At 43.2% G+C, this 17069-nt stretch overlaps 1 protein-coding gene across 11 annotated transcripts in view; it reads left to right on the top strand.

The window, feature by feature from the left end:
- Positions 1-17069, top strand: part of SFMBT2 (Scm like with four mbt domains 2) — a 254614-nt gene that overhangs the window by 211865 nt on the left and 25680 nt on the right. For all 11 annotated transcript variants that reach the window (XM_063780421.1, XM_063780426.1, XM_063780429.1 and 8 more), the window contains 3 exons: positions 650-720; positions 3451-3590; positions 12377-12486. In XM_063780421.1, coding sequence (XP_063636491.1) covers positions 650-720; positions 3451-3590; positions 12377-12486 — 321 coding nt within the window. The remainder of the gene's footprint in view (positions 1-649; positions 721-3450; positions 3591-12376; positions 12487-17069) is intronic.

Below are 17069 nucleotides of genomic sequence, written 5' to 3'. Positions count from 1 at the left end.
ATGTGGTTTCTATGCCACCAACCTAGACACCCCTGTGAAACCTAGTTCACCTCTTTTCCCCTAAGGCTACATTGTAAAACACATATTTATTCAGCAACATTTTTACTGAACTATAACAGAGCTCTGTCCTGGAATAAGCCTATGTTACATTTTAAGATATGCCAGTTTATAGATTTTCTTTTAAGGCCTTATTTTTAGTGTGGCCATGACTCCCGCGGGCCCGGAGGTCAGAAATCAAAGGTTAGTGGAAAGTGGTTTTCAATTAGACATCGAAGTGGAAAAGTCTGACTTTAATCAAATGTAAGATAATGTTTCTTCATGTTTAAAATATAATTGAAGACAGTATTACAATTCCATAGCAAGAGATAAGGCCAGAAGTGACCTGGAAGAAACTCACTGATCAGGGCCAGCTGCTCAGGGGCAGATGTCTCAGGCTTTCTTGGGCCATCCAAAGAATTGGACAACAACTTTTCTGAAATGCTGTTTTCATCTGGTCTTACTGGCATTGCTCCCATACACATATTCTATTCTATGGTCCTCTTATCTGAGATTTCTGGAAGAGCCCTTTTAAATTATGATAAGACTTTGGAATGTAGTAGTTCCTTCTAAAGCTTGTGGTCCCTGATAGTTTTATTTTCTCTGTTGACAGATTGCCGCCTACAGTGCCTGTTAAGAAAATACCTCATGACCTTTGTTTATTCCCTCACCTGGACACCACAGGTAATCAGTCCCATTTAGGGGGTCTCTGTGCCTTCCCACTGTGCAGCCGGGAGCAGAGACATGTATAGGTTTCTAGGTCGATATGAATACATCTCAACGTTGAGCCTATTCTGTTTTTCTCCATTGCCACTCATGAACGGATACCTACTTTTTAAAAAGAAAAATTTCTAAGCTAAATTCTCTGTGCCTCTTCTTTTCTGCTTCTTGGCCAGTAGCTCTAGATAGTTCTAGTCTATAGAAAAAGGGTTTATGTGTGACTTGCAAATTAGGAGCCAAATTAGGGCTGCATATCATGGGGAAAAGGAAAGAGTTGAAAATATCATCTCATTAGGCAATTTCTTTTTTGATATTTTATTTCCGTTCCACTTGCATTTTTCCACTTGCTGTTAGTATTTAAGTCGCCCTGAGCTTTTGAATTGTTCCTTAAAACCCTCTAAAGAGCTGGTTGTGAATAATATATGTTTTTTAATGTGTAAAGTCTTACATCTTACAATAATCTTTGGAAATACATTTGTGAGCTACCCTCTGACCATCAAGTCTGGTAATAGACATGTTTGTACATTATCAGACTTGATTAAAAAGTCTATTCTCTAAGCCAAAATGAAACCTGCTCTGAATTCCAGGATTAAAGCCAACATGTCATGGAAGAATCCTACTAGCAGATTATCTTGGTAGTAAAGAGCAGTTTTATAAGTAGATTTAACTAAAATTTTGTTTTTCTGCAGGCCTGGTAATCTAAAGGCAGAGTAATCCTACCAAAAAATTTCCATGTAAATGCAGCTGTGGACTTCATTATTTTTCCTGTTTTATATAATTCAAACTTTAGAATGGTTTTAAAAGAACCATGCCAGCTACCCTTTCATAGTCTATAATTGTAATTTTACTCCTTTTCTTTTATATCCAGAAGAATAACATTTCTGCTTCCTACCTCTGCTGGTTCCTAGTTGAAGTCTTTATGAGAGCAAGCCTTCCTAGACTGTTAAATTACCATCCCAGATTAATAGCAGTGGTTTTGCAGAAATTCCACTGCGAGTGTTGCTTAGCTTGGAGCTTGGGTAGAGTCAGGGTGGGGGCGGTGACTCCCTTAGCCAAAAGTGAAACCTCATTCTACATTTATAGACATTAAGAAACTTTTGGCCCAGCATGGTGGCTCATGCCTGTAATTCCAGCACTTTGGAAGGCTGAAGCAGGCAGATTGCTTGAGCTCAGGAGTTCGAGACCAGCCTGGCCAACGTGGTGAGACCTTGTCTCTACTAAAAATACAAAAATTAGCCGGGCATGGTGGTGCATGCCTGTGATCCCACCTACTTAGGAGGCTCAGGCAGGAGAATTGCTTGAACCCAGGTAGTGGAGGTTGCAGTGAGCTGAGATTGCGCCACTGCATTCCAGCCTGGGCAACAAAGTGAGACCCTGTCTCAAAAACAAAACAAAACAAAAAAGTTTCTTCTTTTTTTGAGACAGAGTTTTGCTCTTTTCACCCAGGATGGATTGATTACAGGCACATGCTACCATGCCTGGCTAATTTTTGTATTTTTAGTAGAGATGAGGTCTCACCATGTTGGCCAGGCTGATCTGGAACTCCTGACCTCAGGTGATCCACCCGCCTCGGCCTCCCAAAGTGCTAGGATTATAGGCATGAGCCACCACCTGTAAGAAAGAAACTTTAGATTGAGGTCTTATCATTTAATTATTCTGCTTGCCCATGGCATTGGAGACAGCAAGATCAGCAGCTCTCACTATTCCCTTTCTGAGTTGAAAGAAGAATACAGGTAATGCACACTTAAGCTGCAGTGAGGTCTACTTCACCGTCTTGAGATTGGCAGAGTGGAGAAGTGCAACAGGAACCATTGTTGGGGTGGATGTAGGACTACAGGAGCCCTTCCATGGTGCTAACAAGAGTGTCAATTGGGGTAGTCACTGTGGAGAATGGCGTGGCCATGTCTAGTAAAACTGAAGATACAGATACGCAGACCTGTGGCCTAGCTGGCCCACTCTTCTTACCCACCTGCAAGACTCTGTTGCCCACGTGTAGAAGATTTTCACAATCATATTCATGAAAGCACTGTTGACAGTCCTGAAAAAGTAGAAACAACTAAATATCCAGCAGTAAGAGACTAGACAGCTAAATGATGCTACATTAATTCAATAGAGTCAAATAAAGAAGTAAAAAAATGAATGAACTTTCTAGATCTGCATTTACCAACTTGGATATATCTCAGAAACTTCTTGTTAAGCAAACAAACAATATCTTGCAGGAAATAATTTGTGGAATATGTTTAAAATATCATATATTGTTTGTAGGCACATGCATGCTTCTGTGTGTGGTGAAGTTGACACACTTGTGTGGCATGATGAACACCAGATTCATACAATCTGGAAAAATGCATCAGAATTTCTAAGGTATCATTAAGGATATAAAATGTCCTGCTATTAGGACACAGCGCCTCTTTCTCAAAAGAAGAAAATCATCTGTTTTTCTCTGCTGCTTTGTCACGATTTGGAACTAGAGTGTGGCCTCCTAATTACAGTTCTAACGACACTGGCTGTCACGGTTATTGTGTTCATTTTGGGTCCCATTGCTTTTATTACGCCTGACTCCCCATCAGCCAAGACCTCGGACAGCTCTGTGTGGTCCTTTTCCCTGACCATGTGGATGAAGCAAGGGTCTAGGGGTCCCCTAGGGTCTGGGGCTGTGGTCCTAAGCATGGACTATGTTGCTGTCCCCTGCAGGAACCGTCAACGGGAAATACTGCTGTCCTCAGCTCTTCATCAACCACAGGTGTTTCTCAGGCCCTTACCTGAACAAAGGAAGGATTGCAGAGCTACCTCAGTCGGTGGGACCGGGCAAATGCGTGCTGGTTCTTAAAGAGGTAAAGCCCGTGCACAATCACCTTGGCTTATTTTAACAGGATTTTTTAAAAAGCTGTGGGCTCAGTTTCTGAAGGAGGGAATAGACATTGGAAGCAGTTCAGTTGGCATTTACCGAGACCTCCGTTCTCTCCATCCTGTGGGCTGAAGCCAGAGATACACAAATGGGAAAATGATGCTCTGACCCATGAAAGGCTCCCCATCTAGAGGGAGGGACACACATCTGCCTTCCCTCGAATTAGGGGGAAACATTGCACTAGATTTGAATGAAGTGTTTGGGAAGACAGAGGGAATATTGTGTGTGGAGTGAGGGCCTAGGACTGGAGTTGAGGTTTCCAAAGAGGTAAACCAGCCTGGAATGGCACAGAGGACTTCATGAGGCAGCAGAGGGTGTTAATCACCGAGAATGGCGCTCCTTGGCCGGGTCATGGTGCTGTGCCATCTTTTTGTTTCATCCGTCTCTTCCCAGCACCTGGTACCTGCACACGGGAGGTAATGGTAAGTATTTCAATGGTCTCCAGGTACTTTGACGAGGTTTGTGTCATGGGTCACATCCAGGCCCATCACTTGGAGGCTGTGGCTCCCCATTTCTCCTGCTGCCTTCGGGCGACGACCTGCAGAGACAGGTGAATCCTGAGGATGTTGATGAAGGCTTCTTCTCCATTGCATTTTTCTAGCATAGCCTCAGACAGTGCTTGGAGACAGATTGGAAATTTGGAATAGTTTCCAAACTCTTCCTGGAACTCTATCTCTGCTCTTTTCTTACACGTATCCGTGCTTTCTCTGAAGAAAGGATACCAAATGGATATCCACTGTACCATGATGAATGTTTCTTAAAATTCTGCAGGCACAGTAATCCATTGATCCATTGAACAAATGTTTGTCAGGTAACTTTGAGGAGCCAGGCACCATTGGAAGCATTGGATTAAAAAAGAAATAGGCTCTGCCTTCTGCCTGTTGGGGTTTCCTGCTCTTGTTAGGGAGATGATGTAATCCTCAGCTTGATGTACAGTTGGGGGCCCGAGAGAGAGGCAGGAACACAGTGTCCTGGGAGTAGAGTGCAGGACAAATATATGGCAAGTGACATTTCATCTGGCTTAGGCAGAGTGTGTAGGATCCTGATTGCACAGCGTGGGCATGGCCACACAGGTGGGCATTCAAGGTGTGTTTCAGAAAGGAAAGTCAGGTATGGCTGGAGCTTAGGAACTTAGGCTGGAGATAAACCGTGGCATAAAAGGGTGCATTAGATTTTGAGAAGAAAAACAGGAAGCTGGCCTGCCTTGATGCTTCAGTGTGAGGTTGGATGGAGCAAATTGGATGGGGCCTGCTTGTGAAAGGCCTTCTCTGATATTTTAAGGGATTTGGACTTGAATCTATGGATAGGGCACCCTCAGAGGGATGCGAGACTCAAGCTTTCCCTCCACACGAGAGCCTCGGTGTGATTTCAAATATCATTTCACTTGAGGAGAAAGAGGCCATTGAAGCGAAGTCAGAGGGCATTTTCTCTTCCTGGTCATCAGTGCTATTCGTAGTTAAAGACCTTTTTATTTAAAAAAACATCTGCTTGAGAGAGGAAGTAGAGGTTACAGTTTAGAAGAAACCTGTCAGAAATCGATAAGGCTATTGTTGTGGTCATTTATTTGGGAGCATGTAGAATGTTAAGCAGGTGGTCCCTGGCCCACATGAGCGTCTAGTCGATGGGAAAGATGAGTGTGTAAATAGAAGGTAGCCACGTGGTCCCAGGTTCCAGGACAGGACCTGGCATACACGCTGTGAGATCACACCGGAGGCATCTGCAATCTGTGGGGACTGCGGAACAGGTGGCCTGCCCCTGGTAGGGAGAGGAGCAGGAACAAGGCTGGGGCATCTGGGGTGCGGGTGATGAAGGAGGGAAGAGGAGAGGATCCTCACAGCACCTGAAATGTGCAGACTGCAAGGATTGGACCCAGAAAGGGCCCTTGTTCGTGTTTAGAGTCTGTTGCAGGCCCGGCCATTGTACCAGGGCCTTCATACACATCTTCATTTAGCAGCAGAATGGAGCTGCCTTCCTTGTAAATAGCTCATTTCTGCATTTGGTCTTGAAATCGAACAGTACGCATCTCACTAAGCCTAAGTGGCAAGTAGATTCCATATATGAGAAACTCACAGCTAAAGAGAAAGGGTGATTGAGTTGGGAGGGCCACACCCTGGGAAGGGCTCCACGGTGTGGTTAAGCAGCAGGGCCACTAAGCGAATAAACTGGCACAGATTGGAGATCCCTGCAGATATTAAACTCAATCCAAACAGAAATCAAGCCAGGATTACACACAAGAATTTCTGCCACCATCGGAAATAGGACCCTAGAGTGAGAATTGACTTTCTTCCGTCTGCCACAGCTGTCAGTCTGTGAATGGATTTCCACCAGGGCAATGTTGTCTGCCTGTATTTCTGCCTGTTTTTGTTGTGAGTGATAGGATGAGGACACAACAACTGACAAAAATACAGAGAGCTGATGGGCTTCTTTGAAGCTGCCTGCAAGCCTGTTTCACGTGACATGTTCCGTTGTTGAAATGACACCTTCCCTTATCTGCCAGCTCTGTTAACACACAAGATGACCTTGGCTTCAGCCTGTCTTGAGGGGCTGGCTGTTTTACTTTACTAAATGATTTGTTTAAGTCAGAAGTGGTTATCCCTGATCAATTCTCCGATAAGTGCCAGCGGCCAAATTTAAAGCCGAGTCCAGAGCAGTTTTCTAATGACAAAACTAGTTTTTTGCTGATGTTTGAAAAATGCATGTGGCAGGAAGAAAGAAAAACAAAACAAAACAAAAAAGTAGGTGAGTGCTTCAGTTCTGTGAGTGCAAGAAAAATGTAAGTGCCACCAAGCTAATATTTACGCTAATGCTCCTCTTTCAGTACCAGAACCTCTGTAGCTTCAAATTTCATTTTAGTTAAAGAGAACGAGGTAATGGAAGTAAAGACAGAGTGCATTGCTTTTCCTGGCCATCGGTGTTATTAGGAACTTGAACACTTTATGTGTAGGAGATGTGCAGTGAGAGCGGTTCACCCTGATCTGTTCTGCCAGAAATAGACGTCTCGGGGTGTGGATGCAGACATGGTCTTTGGCAAGGCTCAGTGCAGGCTGCAGAGTCCAGTTCTGGGTTCTGTCTGAGTGGACCGCTTTGTAAGAGAGGACGAAGTTTCTGGCAAAAGTGGTCTTTAATGCATGGCTCTACTCACTTGATGGGTGTTAGAGTTGAGTGGGGTTTGGCAGGACCACGAGCGTGTCTGGCCTCAATTCGAGGGGGTGCAGCGAGGGGAGGTAGGGGACCTGGGAGAAGCTGGAACCAGAGTCACTCAATGGTCCACTGAGGTCCAGACGTACCCCATAAGCAAACTCAGAACGAAGCAGGCCTTGGCGTGGAGGCACAGGCCCAGCTGGTGACCACCCCTCACATGCTGGGCCTTTTACAGGATGCCCATGCCCAGTTGCATGGAGGGTGGAGTTGTTAGGCACAGGCAGTGGTGATGCTGTTTATCCTAAGTCACGTGTCCATGCTCAGTAGGGTCATTGTCCATTGGGATCATCTTTTTCTATCCCAAATCCTTCTACCCCAACCTCTCCCGGAATACCAGGGTCCCCAAAAGAGAGATAAACCATGATCTATGTCATATCAGGAGATTGCTCGCCTCCTATGACCAAAAGAATCTTGTCGGCCTTTGTGTTCCTTTGCATTGCACGAGGTGTTCAGGAAATTTTTGCCTTGTAATTTACATACCATCTCATGAATCACCAGGCCTGTAGTCCTCACTTTATAGACAGTGTATCAGGCTAGTGTCTGTGTGTGAAAGAGAAAGCAAACGAGTGAGCCAGCCTGGGCACAAGAGGCCAACGGGGAGCGGAACATCTAATCTATTTACTCGTGTCCGTGGGTCCTGGAGTGACTGTTTCAGCTGCAGACACAGACCCATGATGAAGGTGAGAGCAGACCAGCCAAGCGGTCCTGGCAGAAACGACTCTGAAAACACGCACCTGGGCAGGGCGATGGAGCCTCTGCCTTCACAGGGACTCCACACATCATGGTGGGGGGACATTGTCCTTGGAGAAAATCCCAGGGTGGCTCTCGGAGACTTGGGGAGCCTTGTGGTTTTTCTTAGAATTTATTTGGCTTAAAATATCAGTATGTAAATGTCAGTGACAGTATCTAACTTCTGTTTTTCAGAAAAAAAGAGAAACATGCCTTTCATGTGGGCCATCTGTGGGCACCCCTTTGTGGGTTTTCCGCATGAGTTTCGGGGGTGCTGAGCAGGCAGGGGCTCTCCACTTGTGTTTGCTCGGTGGCAGACCTGGCCTGTCCTGTGTGCTGCTTTTTGGCAGTCCAGGTTCAGGAGCTTAAGAGAGGAACGTTTATAGAAAGGAAATCGATGAGCTGTAACCTTCTATAGAAAGGTAGAAATAGAATGCCTGATTTTCTGCTCTCTTTTTTCTTCTTTTGGTGCTTAAGAGTTCAGAGAAAGCCCCGGGAAGCCTGGCACCCAGGATGCTTTGCAACGAGGCGCTTCTCAGGGCTTGTTTTTTTGCTCCAGTGTAACTCTCCACCCCGTTTGCTGAGATGCTGGTGAGACCAGGGCACTCAGCTGAGGTCCAAAGACTGGGTGTGAAGGCGTAGATCAGCAGAATCAAAGAAGTGGTGCAGCACCCCTGGACCGGAATGTGGTGTGCCCCGGACCCCCGGCCCTGAGTCAGAGACGCCCCACTGCAAACAGTGATGTGACCTCCGACCCCCAAAGGGCTCAGGTGACTCTGGCTCCTGGTCACCTGCAGTTTGGGATCTTTCGAGTGGGACCTGGTGGTTTGGGATTTGGCCTCAGCTGTTATTTACGGTTTCGATTTCTGCCCCTGTGGCTGATGCATTAAGCGATTTCCCTCCGTCTTTTTGTTTGGGGTATCTGGCTCTCACATCTGGGGAGTCTGTCATGTGCTGTTTGAATTTCCCCTTCATTGTGGAGCTCTGAGCATTTGTCCTGGGCTATCACTCACAACAACATGTACCTAAAAACTAGAAAGCTTTCTGGTCAGAATCCTGAAAGTCGGCTGCCCCAAGCAGCCTTCAGTGTTCATAGACTTGGTGGTAGGAGAAGAGCTTTCATTCTTCGAAGCAGTCGTAAGTTTATCGGTAACACCCAGGGGAGGTGTTGAGGGAGTAGGAATGATGGTCTCGTATCGAGGACTTTTCCAAGTGATATTGGACAGAGGGAATGTCTTACCCAGCTGACCTCAGCGAAGTCAGTCCTCGGAATCAAAGACAGATGCAGACAGGCCTCTTGAAGATACTCTGCTGTGTTTTTGTTGCTGCTGTTTTCAATTTATGCTGAACATTAGTTAACCCACTAAGAATAATGTACCAGGCTTACGGGTGGGTGTGAACTTTAACACACTCACACAGTCTGGGGTGCTGAGGGAAGGTTGGCAAAGGAAAAGTGCACATTTTTTTTTTTGCACGTCGGCTTTTCTTTATTATTTTCTCATAGAGAAGACAAGATAAATTTGATGAACTTTCTTATCAGAGCATAGGATAAGATTTTGTAGCAATGAAAAGCAGTAGCAAATGATAACTCCTGAGCCTCCATTCACGTAGATTATATGGTATCAAATACTTGGAGTGAATTTATTGTTAATTTTTAGATGAACAGAATAATTTTAATTTCAGAGCCCATATTGAAATTATTGAACTAATTCAAAAAATATCTATAGAGCACCTACTCTTGCCAGTTATGATTGCATCTACCGTGGATACAGCAGCAAACAGAATGAAGTCCCTGATTTCCTGCTGCTTATGTCTTAGTGGGGGTGGACGGTGAACAAATAAGCCAATTACGGAATAATCCTATACTAATAATAAGACACGTTATCCATGAGAGGCCGGAGAATGAAGGGAGGAATGTGCTGTGTACAGAGGATACTCGCAGAGACCTTTCTGATACGGACTTTGGAGTAAAGACCCGGATGGGGAGGGATGGTCTGGAAGGGTTTCCCCAGGAAGAACAATCCTAAGAGAAGAACAGAGCAGAGGAAAGGCCTGATCTGACCTGTTGAAAGGATTGCCCTGGCCATTGTTGGGAGGTGAGGCTCTCAGAGAGTGAGGTGGAAGACAGGGAATTCCCTGCCGGCAGGGTGAGAACAGAGCCAGAGCTGCCCAGCCTTTAGGCCATGTGCTCTCACCAGGCATCTGGATAAGACAGTTTCAGGGACATTGTGGACACAGAAAAGCCCCATTGGATTGGGTTCCAGAGAGGACTGAAGAAGAGGAAAAGGCGCTGTTGAGTGTAGACTCTTCTTAAGGATTTTACTGTAAAAGAGCTGAGAAATGAGGTGGGGGAATGTATTAGTTCGTTTTCACATTGGTGATCAAGACATACCTGAGACTGGGCAATTTATAAAGGAAAAGAGGTTTAAGGGACTCACAGATCCACATGGCTGGGGAGGCCTCACAATCATGGCAGATGGCAAAAGGCACGTCTTACATGGCAGCAGACGAGAGAATGGGAGCCAAGCAAAAAGGGAAACTCCTTATAAAACCATCAGATCTCATGAGACTTACTCACTACCACGAGAACATTATGGGGGAAACCACCCCTACAATTCAATTACCTCCCACAAGGTTCCTCCCACAACACATGGGAATTATGGGAGCTACAATTCAAGATGAGATTTGGGTGGGGACACAGCCAAACCATATCAGTGGAGGAAGATGAGACACCTAAGGTCCTATTAGTTTGGGGGCAGGGGCAGGCTCCCTGCTACCCTCTCTGATCAAGAACATAATGAACTGAACTCCAGTGTTTTGCAAAGCACAATAATTCAGTCTAACTGTGGCTAGTCATAGCAGCTGTCCACTTAGTTATTTTCATTAGGTAACTATAATACATGACATTGTCATGTGCACAGAAATTATTCAGCTCACAATTCCAAAGTTTTATAGAGAGCTTGTTGAATTTGGAGACGGATGATGTGGCATCAAGAAAAGCCAAGGGAAAAACATTCAATATCTGATGCTTTTCATAACTTAATTGCTGCCTGCTCCCAGGCTGAATTGAACTCCAGAAGGCATTTTCTTTTCACAGTCAAAATGCATCTCGATATGCAGCAAATAACATGCAGCTCTGGGGTTTTCTCAGCGAAACCCAATGAAAAGAATCTGTTGAAATTTTATTGTCTGTTGATAAACACTGTGTGCATTATTGCAGTCAGTTCTAATTAGATTTATTTTTAAACTGAGTTTCGGTAAATTGTACTGACAGTAAACAATAAAATCAGATGATTATTCTAATACAGAAAACACAAACGCAACAAAACTGCTGGTACCGCCTTGTCATGGCTTTTTAGCACCTTGGCAAGCCACATTCTCTTGGTGGGTAGCTTTGAGGCCCTTGGAACATAGCAAAATGTTACCCAGGCAGAGAAAAGGCCGTCGCCGGGCTGACCGCGTAGTATAAAGTATTTTAAGAGTGAATCCTTAGTTACAACTTGAGAAAGCTTTGTTGTTTTCAGAAATAAATCAGGGTGCAAACCAAGCTGGTTACGTTCCAGAACACAACAGACCCGTGAAAATTGTGACAAGCAAATTCCATCCACATTCTCCCATCTCCTTCCATTTATTTTGTAATAGTCTCCATTAAAAGATAGTGTGTGTTTAGGCACTAGTGCCAGTCTCCCATCTCACTCAGGTGTATCTCTTGCTCTCTCAACGGTATTTTGCTCTGAAATCCGAAATGTGAGCTCCATGCCTGGCGTGCTCCTTCCAACTTCTGCACCCGGACAGCCTGCAGGAGGCATGGGCACTGCGTGCTCCCCCGTCTTGTTCCTGCTACTGTCACTCAGTGGAGCTTCACAGAGGATCATTTCATGAAACTCCACACCATAGGCCTCTGCTTTGCACTCTCACGTTCTGTAAGGTCTTTATCCAAACAGCAGCAGCCCAGGAATGTGCCAGAACTCATCAATGTTAATCATTAATGATGATTTGCTTTTTGAAAGATGAGCACCTTAGGAGTCTGAGGTCCTTGTCCCTTTCATTAGAAGCTCACTGAGGTTAACAGGAACATCGTATCTCCCCAGGGTCAGCAGTTGGAACTCTTAGAAATGCCTGCTCTTTCTGAGCCCCATGGTAGACACATGCTTGTTTTCTTGGACTTGGGAGTGAGGGGTGGATGGGGGAAATATGATACTGGATGGCGCTGGATATTCCAGACTCTCTTTTAAAATATTCACATTTCAGAGGGTTGCCCTAGTATTAAATGTCCATGAATTGAGCCTGCAAGAGGAGAGTTTCACACAATTTGTTACCCTCCTTGCAAGCATGTGAAGCCTCTCCAGAAGTGTTGGCATGAGTAGATTGTCTCCGTTTCATTAGTTCCTTATGAAATCTGTAAAAATAGAATGAAATTCTCAGTAGCCTATCCAACTGAAGAGTAATCCTGTTGAAGTACAATAAATTGCTCTTTGGTTAAATGGTTCAGCTTTTCTGCAACTAGAAGAGTTAATGGGAGTCTGCCACCCCCTCTAGAGAGTGGTTCACACTTTTCTAGCCAGAGAGATTGGATTTTACCACGCTTTTCGTCCATGGATGGTGAAACAACGCAGTATTAGCCTGGCAAGTGTTCTATCAGACTTAATCACGGTTCTTCACTTCATGTGGGTGTAATGGCGAGCTGTTCCTAAATGTCAGTGGTGTGGTTCTCAAAGCATCCTTGTGTTAGTAGGAATGAATGCAATTGCAGCTCAGTCTGCTTATTTTTTTCCCCAAAAGGTTCTTAGCATGATAATCAACGCAGCCTACAAGCCTGGAAGGGTATTAAGAGAATTACAGCTGGTAGAAGATCCCCACTGGAATTTCCAGGAGGAGACGCTGAAGGCCAAGTAAGTGTTTTCAATTCTGGAAAGCAAGGGTTTTTGTAATACTTCCCCATGCTACTTTGAAACTTGCCACTTCTCTTCGTGACACAGCCCTGAGAAATGGAACAAACTGAAGGACGTTCGTTCTGCAGTTCTATGGACGTCATGTAAATTTCTTGGCATTTTTGCCATACAGCATTGCCTTAAGCCTTAGGATTCCTAAGGTGAAGTAGAGATTTCCTTAACTAATATTTTATTATGTTAAACATTCAGCATCATAAAAACTTGGTATGTTTCAGGACCAATAGGTTATTTGAGCAAAAGGGGGAAAATTGTAAAGAGGATATCCCTCATCATTATTATACTATGTTCATAAACAGCTCTTCATTTTTGATATTATATAGACTATGCTAAATGCAAATGCTCTCTTTTCTGGCAGTTGACAGTTCTCAAAGATAAAAGGAACCCGTGCATGTTTGGTCTGGGTTAAGTAAATGGCAGCAAAATCTGGGTTGACGTGGAGTCAAGTAACTTTCTTTTATTTGGAAATAGGCTATTTGGAAAGGTGACATTTTTGCTTTCTTTAAGTTTCTTGACCTCTGAAATGGAGAGCAGGAGCCGTATCAATGTACTTGAACCTGGTTGTTAAGGCACATAGAAAAAGATCCGTTTCTAAGATAATTTTATGTTGAATAATTGTTTAGAGTGCTTGAGAGGACTTTTAATATTCATCTATGGGTTTCAAATAGAATAGGTTTTACTAGTTGACTTCTTAATGATCATTGAGATGTAACATTTGAGAAATGATGTTTTTTTAAAAGAGTAAAACAGTTTTCAGTGGCTAGAGGATATCTAAGCCTCCTTTAGAGAAGGCACCTGCCCTATTCATAGTGAAAGTAGAGAAATATGAAATAATTTGTATAATCGGTAATATTTTCCTCTATAGTTAACTTATACTAGTACTGTGACTGAAGATGTTTAGAGATTGTGCCACACTCAACATTCATTGCCAGCAATCCACTTAGCATTCCTGGTGTCACTTTTGAACAACTCTGGGGTTTTAGATTCAGTAAAAGTTATTTATGGTCTAATCATAATCTGCCAAATCACCAAAGTGGAAGAGAATATATGTAGATAAGAATAGGGTTTATTTGCAGAAAATGGCAGGCCAATTAATGATGCTGCTACATTTCATCATTTCCTTCTTTCTCAAGAAATATTTAAGTGAGCTTCACCTATAACTCAGAGAAAAACATGTTTTTCTAATATTTCATATTTTTCTACTTTAAAGAGATCATTAGCAGTAGTGGCATATTTTCTTCTAAGTTTGTAGTAGTAGTGGGGGCAGAAAACATAAGCAAGTGTTTATAATGGAGAAATCCTTCTTATTTTAAAACTTGTCTGCAAAATTCAATACAGTCCATGTACACCTAATGGACACAGATATAATAAAAGTACAAACATCTTAGCTCCCATTAAAACCTCCCCTGCCTCTAAATAAGCCAGAAACTCGCTCCGGCTCCACAGTGAGAGGAAGTTCATTTTGCAAGTGTTTGCACTAGTTTTCATGTTACCAAGTCGATCAGAGCTTTTTATTAAATCCAGCCTGATACAATCAAAACAGACATGGTGAAACCCAGCTCTACTGAATTGTAAAGGCAGCATATTACCTATTATATCAAATAGGACAAAAAGTTCCATGGCAAACTCTTACACAGCAACTTCTAATGAGAAAATGTCTGTCTGAACTGGGTTTCAACTGTGCTAGATCATAGCAGCGTCTCAAAGCAGCTGCTAATGATGACAGCTTTACAGTCAGCGGGAGCTCTCCTGCTCTGATACTGTGTGTTGAGTCACCTCTTCCCTTCTGATGTGAAATGACAACTTTTTAGATCTTGACAACTTTGCTATTTTCTTTGGTGCAAATGGGAGGAGAGAGAGCTGGCATCTTCCCATTTAGCTGAAAGGCAGGCATGTTTTCTGTCATGAATAAATTAACGTACAAGAGGAGAGACTCGCATTCAAGACATTTGGTCCAGGCCAGACGTGGTGGCTCATGACTGTAAACCCTGCACTTTGGGAAGCTGAGGCAGCAAATCGCTTGAGCCCAGGAATTCAAGACCAGCCTGGACAACATAGTAAGACCCTGTCTCTACAACAAATAAAATATTATATATATATATATATATATATATATGTGTGTGTGTGTGTGTGTGTGTGTATGTGTATATATAGTATGTATGTATGTGTATATGTATGTATATATATGTCATATATACATATGACATTCAGTCTTCTTGGTTGATTATGGGAGCTGTTGTACACAATTATAAAGACTGTTTTCAGGAAGAGAGGATGTGAGATTATCCCTAGGGCAGTGTGATTGCTCTCATTTGGCATCTAGGATTTCTGGTTGTTTTTTCCACCTCATAAGAGTAAAGGCCCATTTACTTGAGAGGATGAAGGTGCCTTTGTAAAGGTTTTGACTTGTAAACATAATGAAAACTTACACTGTTACCTACAATTGTCTCTGGGTGATTTTTCCCCTATTTATCCAACAACTATACCTTTTATAGAAAGAAATTATTGCAATATTTGAACTTGCGAGGAGTCTATCATTATTACCTTCAACATGTATTGAAAAGCAAAAATTTGCTAGCTTTTGTGCCAAGGAAAAAAATGGCTTCTCATGTAGTTCATTTCTGTTCTGGAAGAGAAAATTTATTTCTTGCCAATGAATTTAAATATGCTCAATTTACCTGCATTATTTTGAATTACAGGAGGAGGAATTAGGCTATATCTTAGAGGGGTAAGGAAAAAAAAAAGCCCTCCACCTCTCTGCATCTAGAGACATTTAAATATGTTTTTCAGCATGTTACAGAATCTTCTTGAGGGAAAATAAAAAGACTGTCTTAACTCTTCTTTGAATGGCTTTTGTGATCATCTTTATAAAAGCCAGGCAGAAGCTTATTAATTCTTCTAGTCCTGTGTTATAGTTATTCAGAATATTTAAAGAGGAAATATCCTGGTAGGATTTCACATGAGTTAGAGCTCACTGTCACTTATCAGAGGGAAGGAGATAAAGTCAGATCTTCACTGTTAGGTGCGTCATGCTCAGCTCTGTGGAAATGTTGTGGTTTCTTTTTTTTCATAAGCAGTGGTTAATTTTGTGTGTGCTTTTACTTGTTTGACTTTAATTTTTGTCCTTTTACTCAAGCATTTGTCTTATGAACTGTCACAGGTAACATTTGGCTATAAAGTGATTTATGTAAAAAAGGGATTCCCAAACTGAGAGACTTCACCGGAAAAGGTTTTGTTTGTTCATTTGTTAATTTTGTTTACCTTGCCCAAGTGTATGTAGTTTGCTGTCCTGAAAACGCACGAGGTGAACTTTGCATTAAGCAAAGCCATGAACCAGTCTATTTGAAGGATAGACTGCATTTCTGTGTATGTGTGTACCTGAATTCACCGGATCACGGTGTGGCGTGTCTGATTCAAACAGGCCAGCTTAAGACATTCTGGAGGAGCAGTGGTCTCCTTGGGATAAACATACATGCCCATGTATTGCAGAGTTCCCATTACTTAAAGGCAAGAAGGAAGAAAGAAATTTCTGAGGAATTTGAGTGTCCTAAGGCTGAAAACCAGTGACCCATTCTCCCGACCCTGGAGTCCAGTGACCAAGAATGAGACCAATGAAGTGAAAGCTTTGTTCTGAAGGAAGTGAGAACCATACCTCACTATTGCTGATGAGAACAGAGGCTTTCCCACAGCTTGTAAAGCTTCCCTATTTCTGCAGGGTTCTCAGAGTCACCGTTTCCTTTCTCTTTTTAATTCTTCCTCCAGCATTCGAGGGTGTGAGTTCAGCTTGAAGAAGCAGAACCTCGTCCTCCGCTCCCACACCCCTATCCCTGCCCGACAAGATTTTGTCAAAAGGTCTCATAAGGGTGATTCTGAGAGCGAATGATGGAACTTAGATCCTAGTGACATTCTGCTTGGGCTGTGCTGGTAGTTATGAACGGATTGTTACACCAGTGTTGGCTTTTTTACTCTGTTTTTGTTTTTGACTCAAAATCTATTTAGATTTTTCTCAACTTTTAACTACCATATTAGTCCATTTTCATGCCTCTGATAAAGACATACCTGCAACTGGGTAATTTATAAGGAAAAAAAGGTTAAATGGACTCACAGTTCCACGTGGCTGAGGAGGCCTCATAATCACAGTGGAAGGTGAAAGGCACATCTCACATGGTGGCAGACAAGAGAAAAGAATGAGAATCAAGCAAAAGGGGCTTCCCCTTATGAAACCATCAGATCTCGTGAGACTTATTCACTACCACGGGAAAAGTATGGGGGAAACTGCCCCATGATTCAGTTACCTCCCACCAGGTCCCTCCCACAACACTTGAGAATTATGGGAGCTACAATTCAAGATGAGATTTGGGTGGGGACACAGCCAAAACATACCAGCTACTGAAGGAGAGGAGATGATTTTTTTGGCATTCTTATCATTCCATATTCCTCTCTCTGTCTCCACCCCTGCCATATGCACTTGGACGTGGAAAGAAATCCCTACTTTGGCTAATGGGAAGGAAGTGGAAGGCCACACA

This window comes from Pan troglodytes, chromosome 8 (assembly GCF_028858775.2).
Source record: "Pan troglodytes isolate AG18354 chromosome 8, NHGRI_mPanTro3-v2.0_pri, whole genome shotgun sequence".
NCBI lineage: Eukaryota > Metazoa > Chordata > Mammalia > Primates > Hominidae > Pan > Pan troglodytes.
This window is presented reverse-complemented; position numbering and strand designations above follow the sequence as displayed.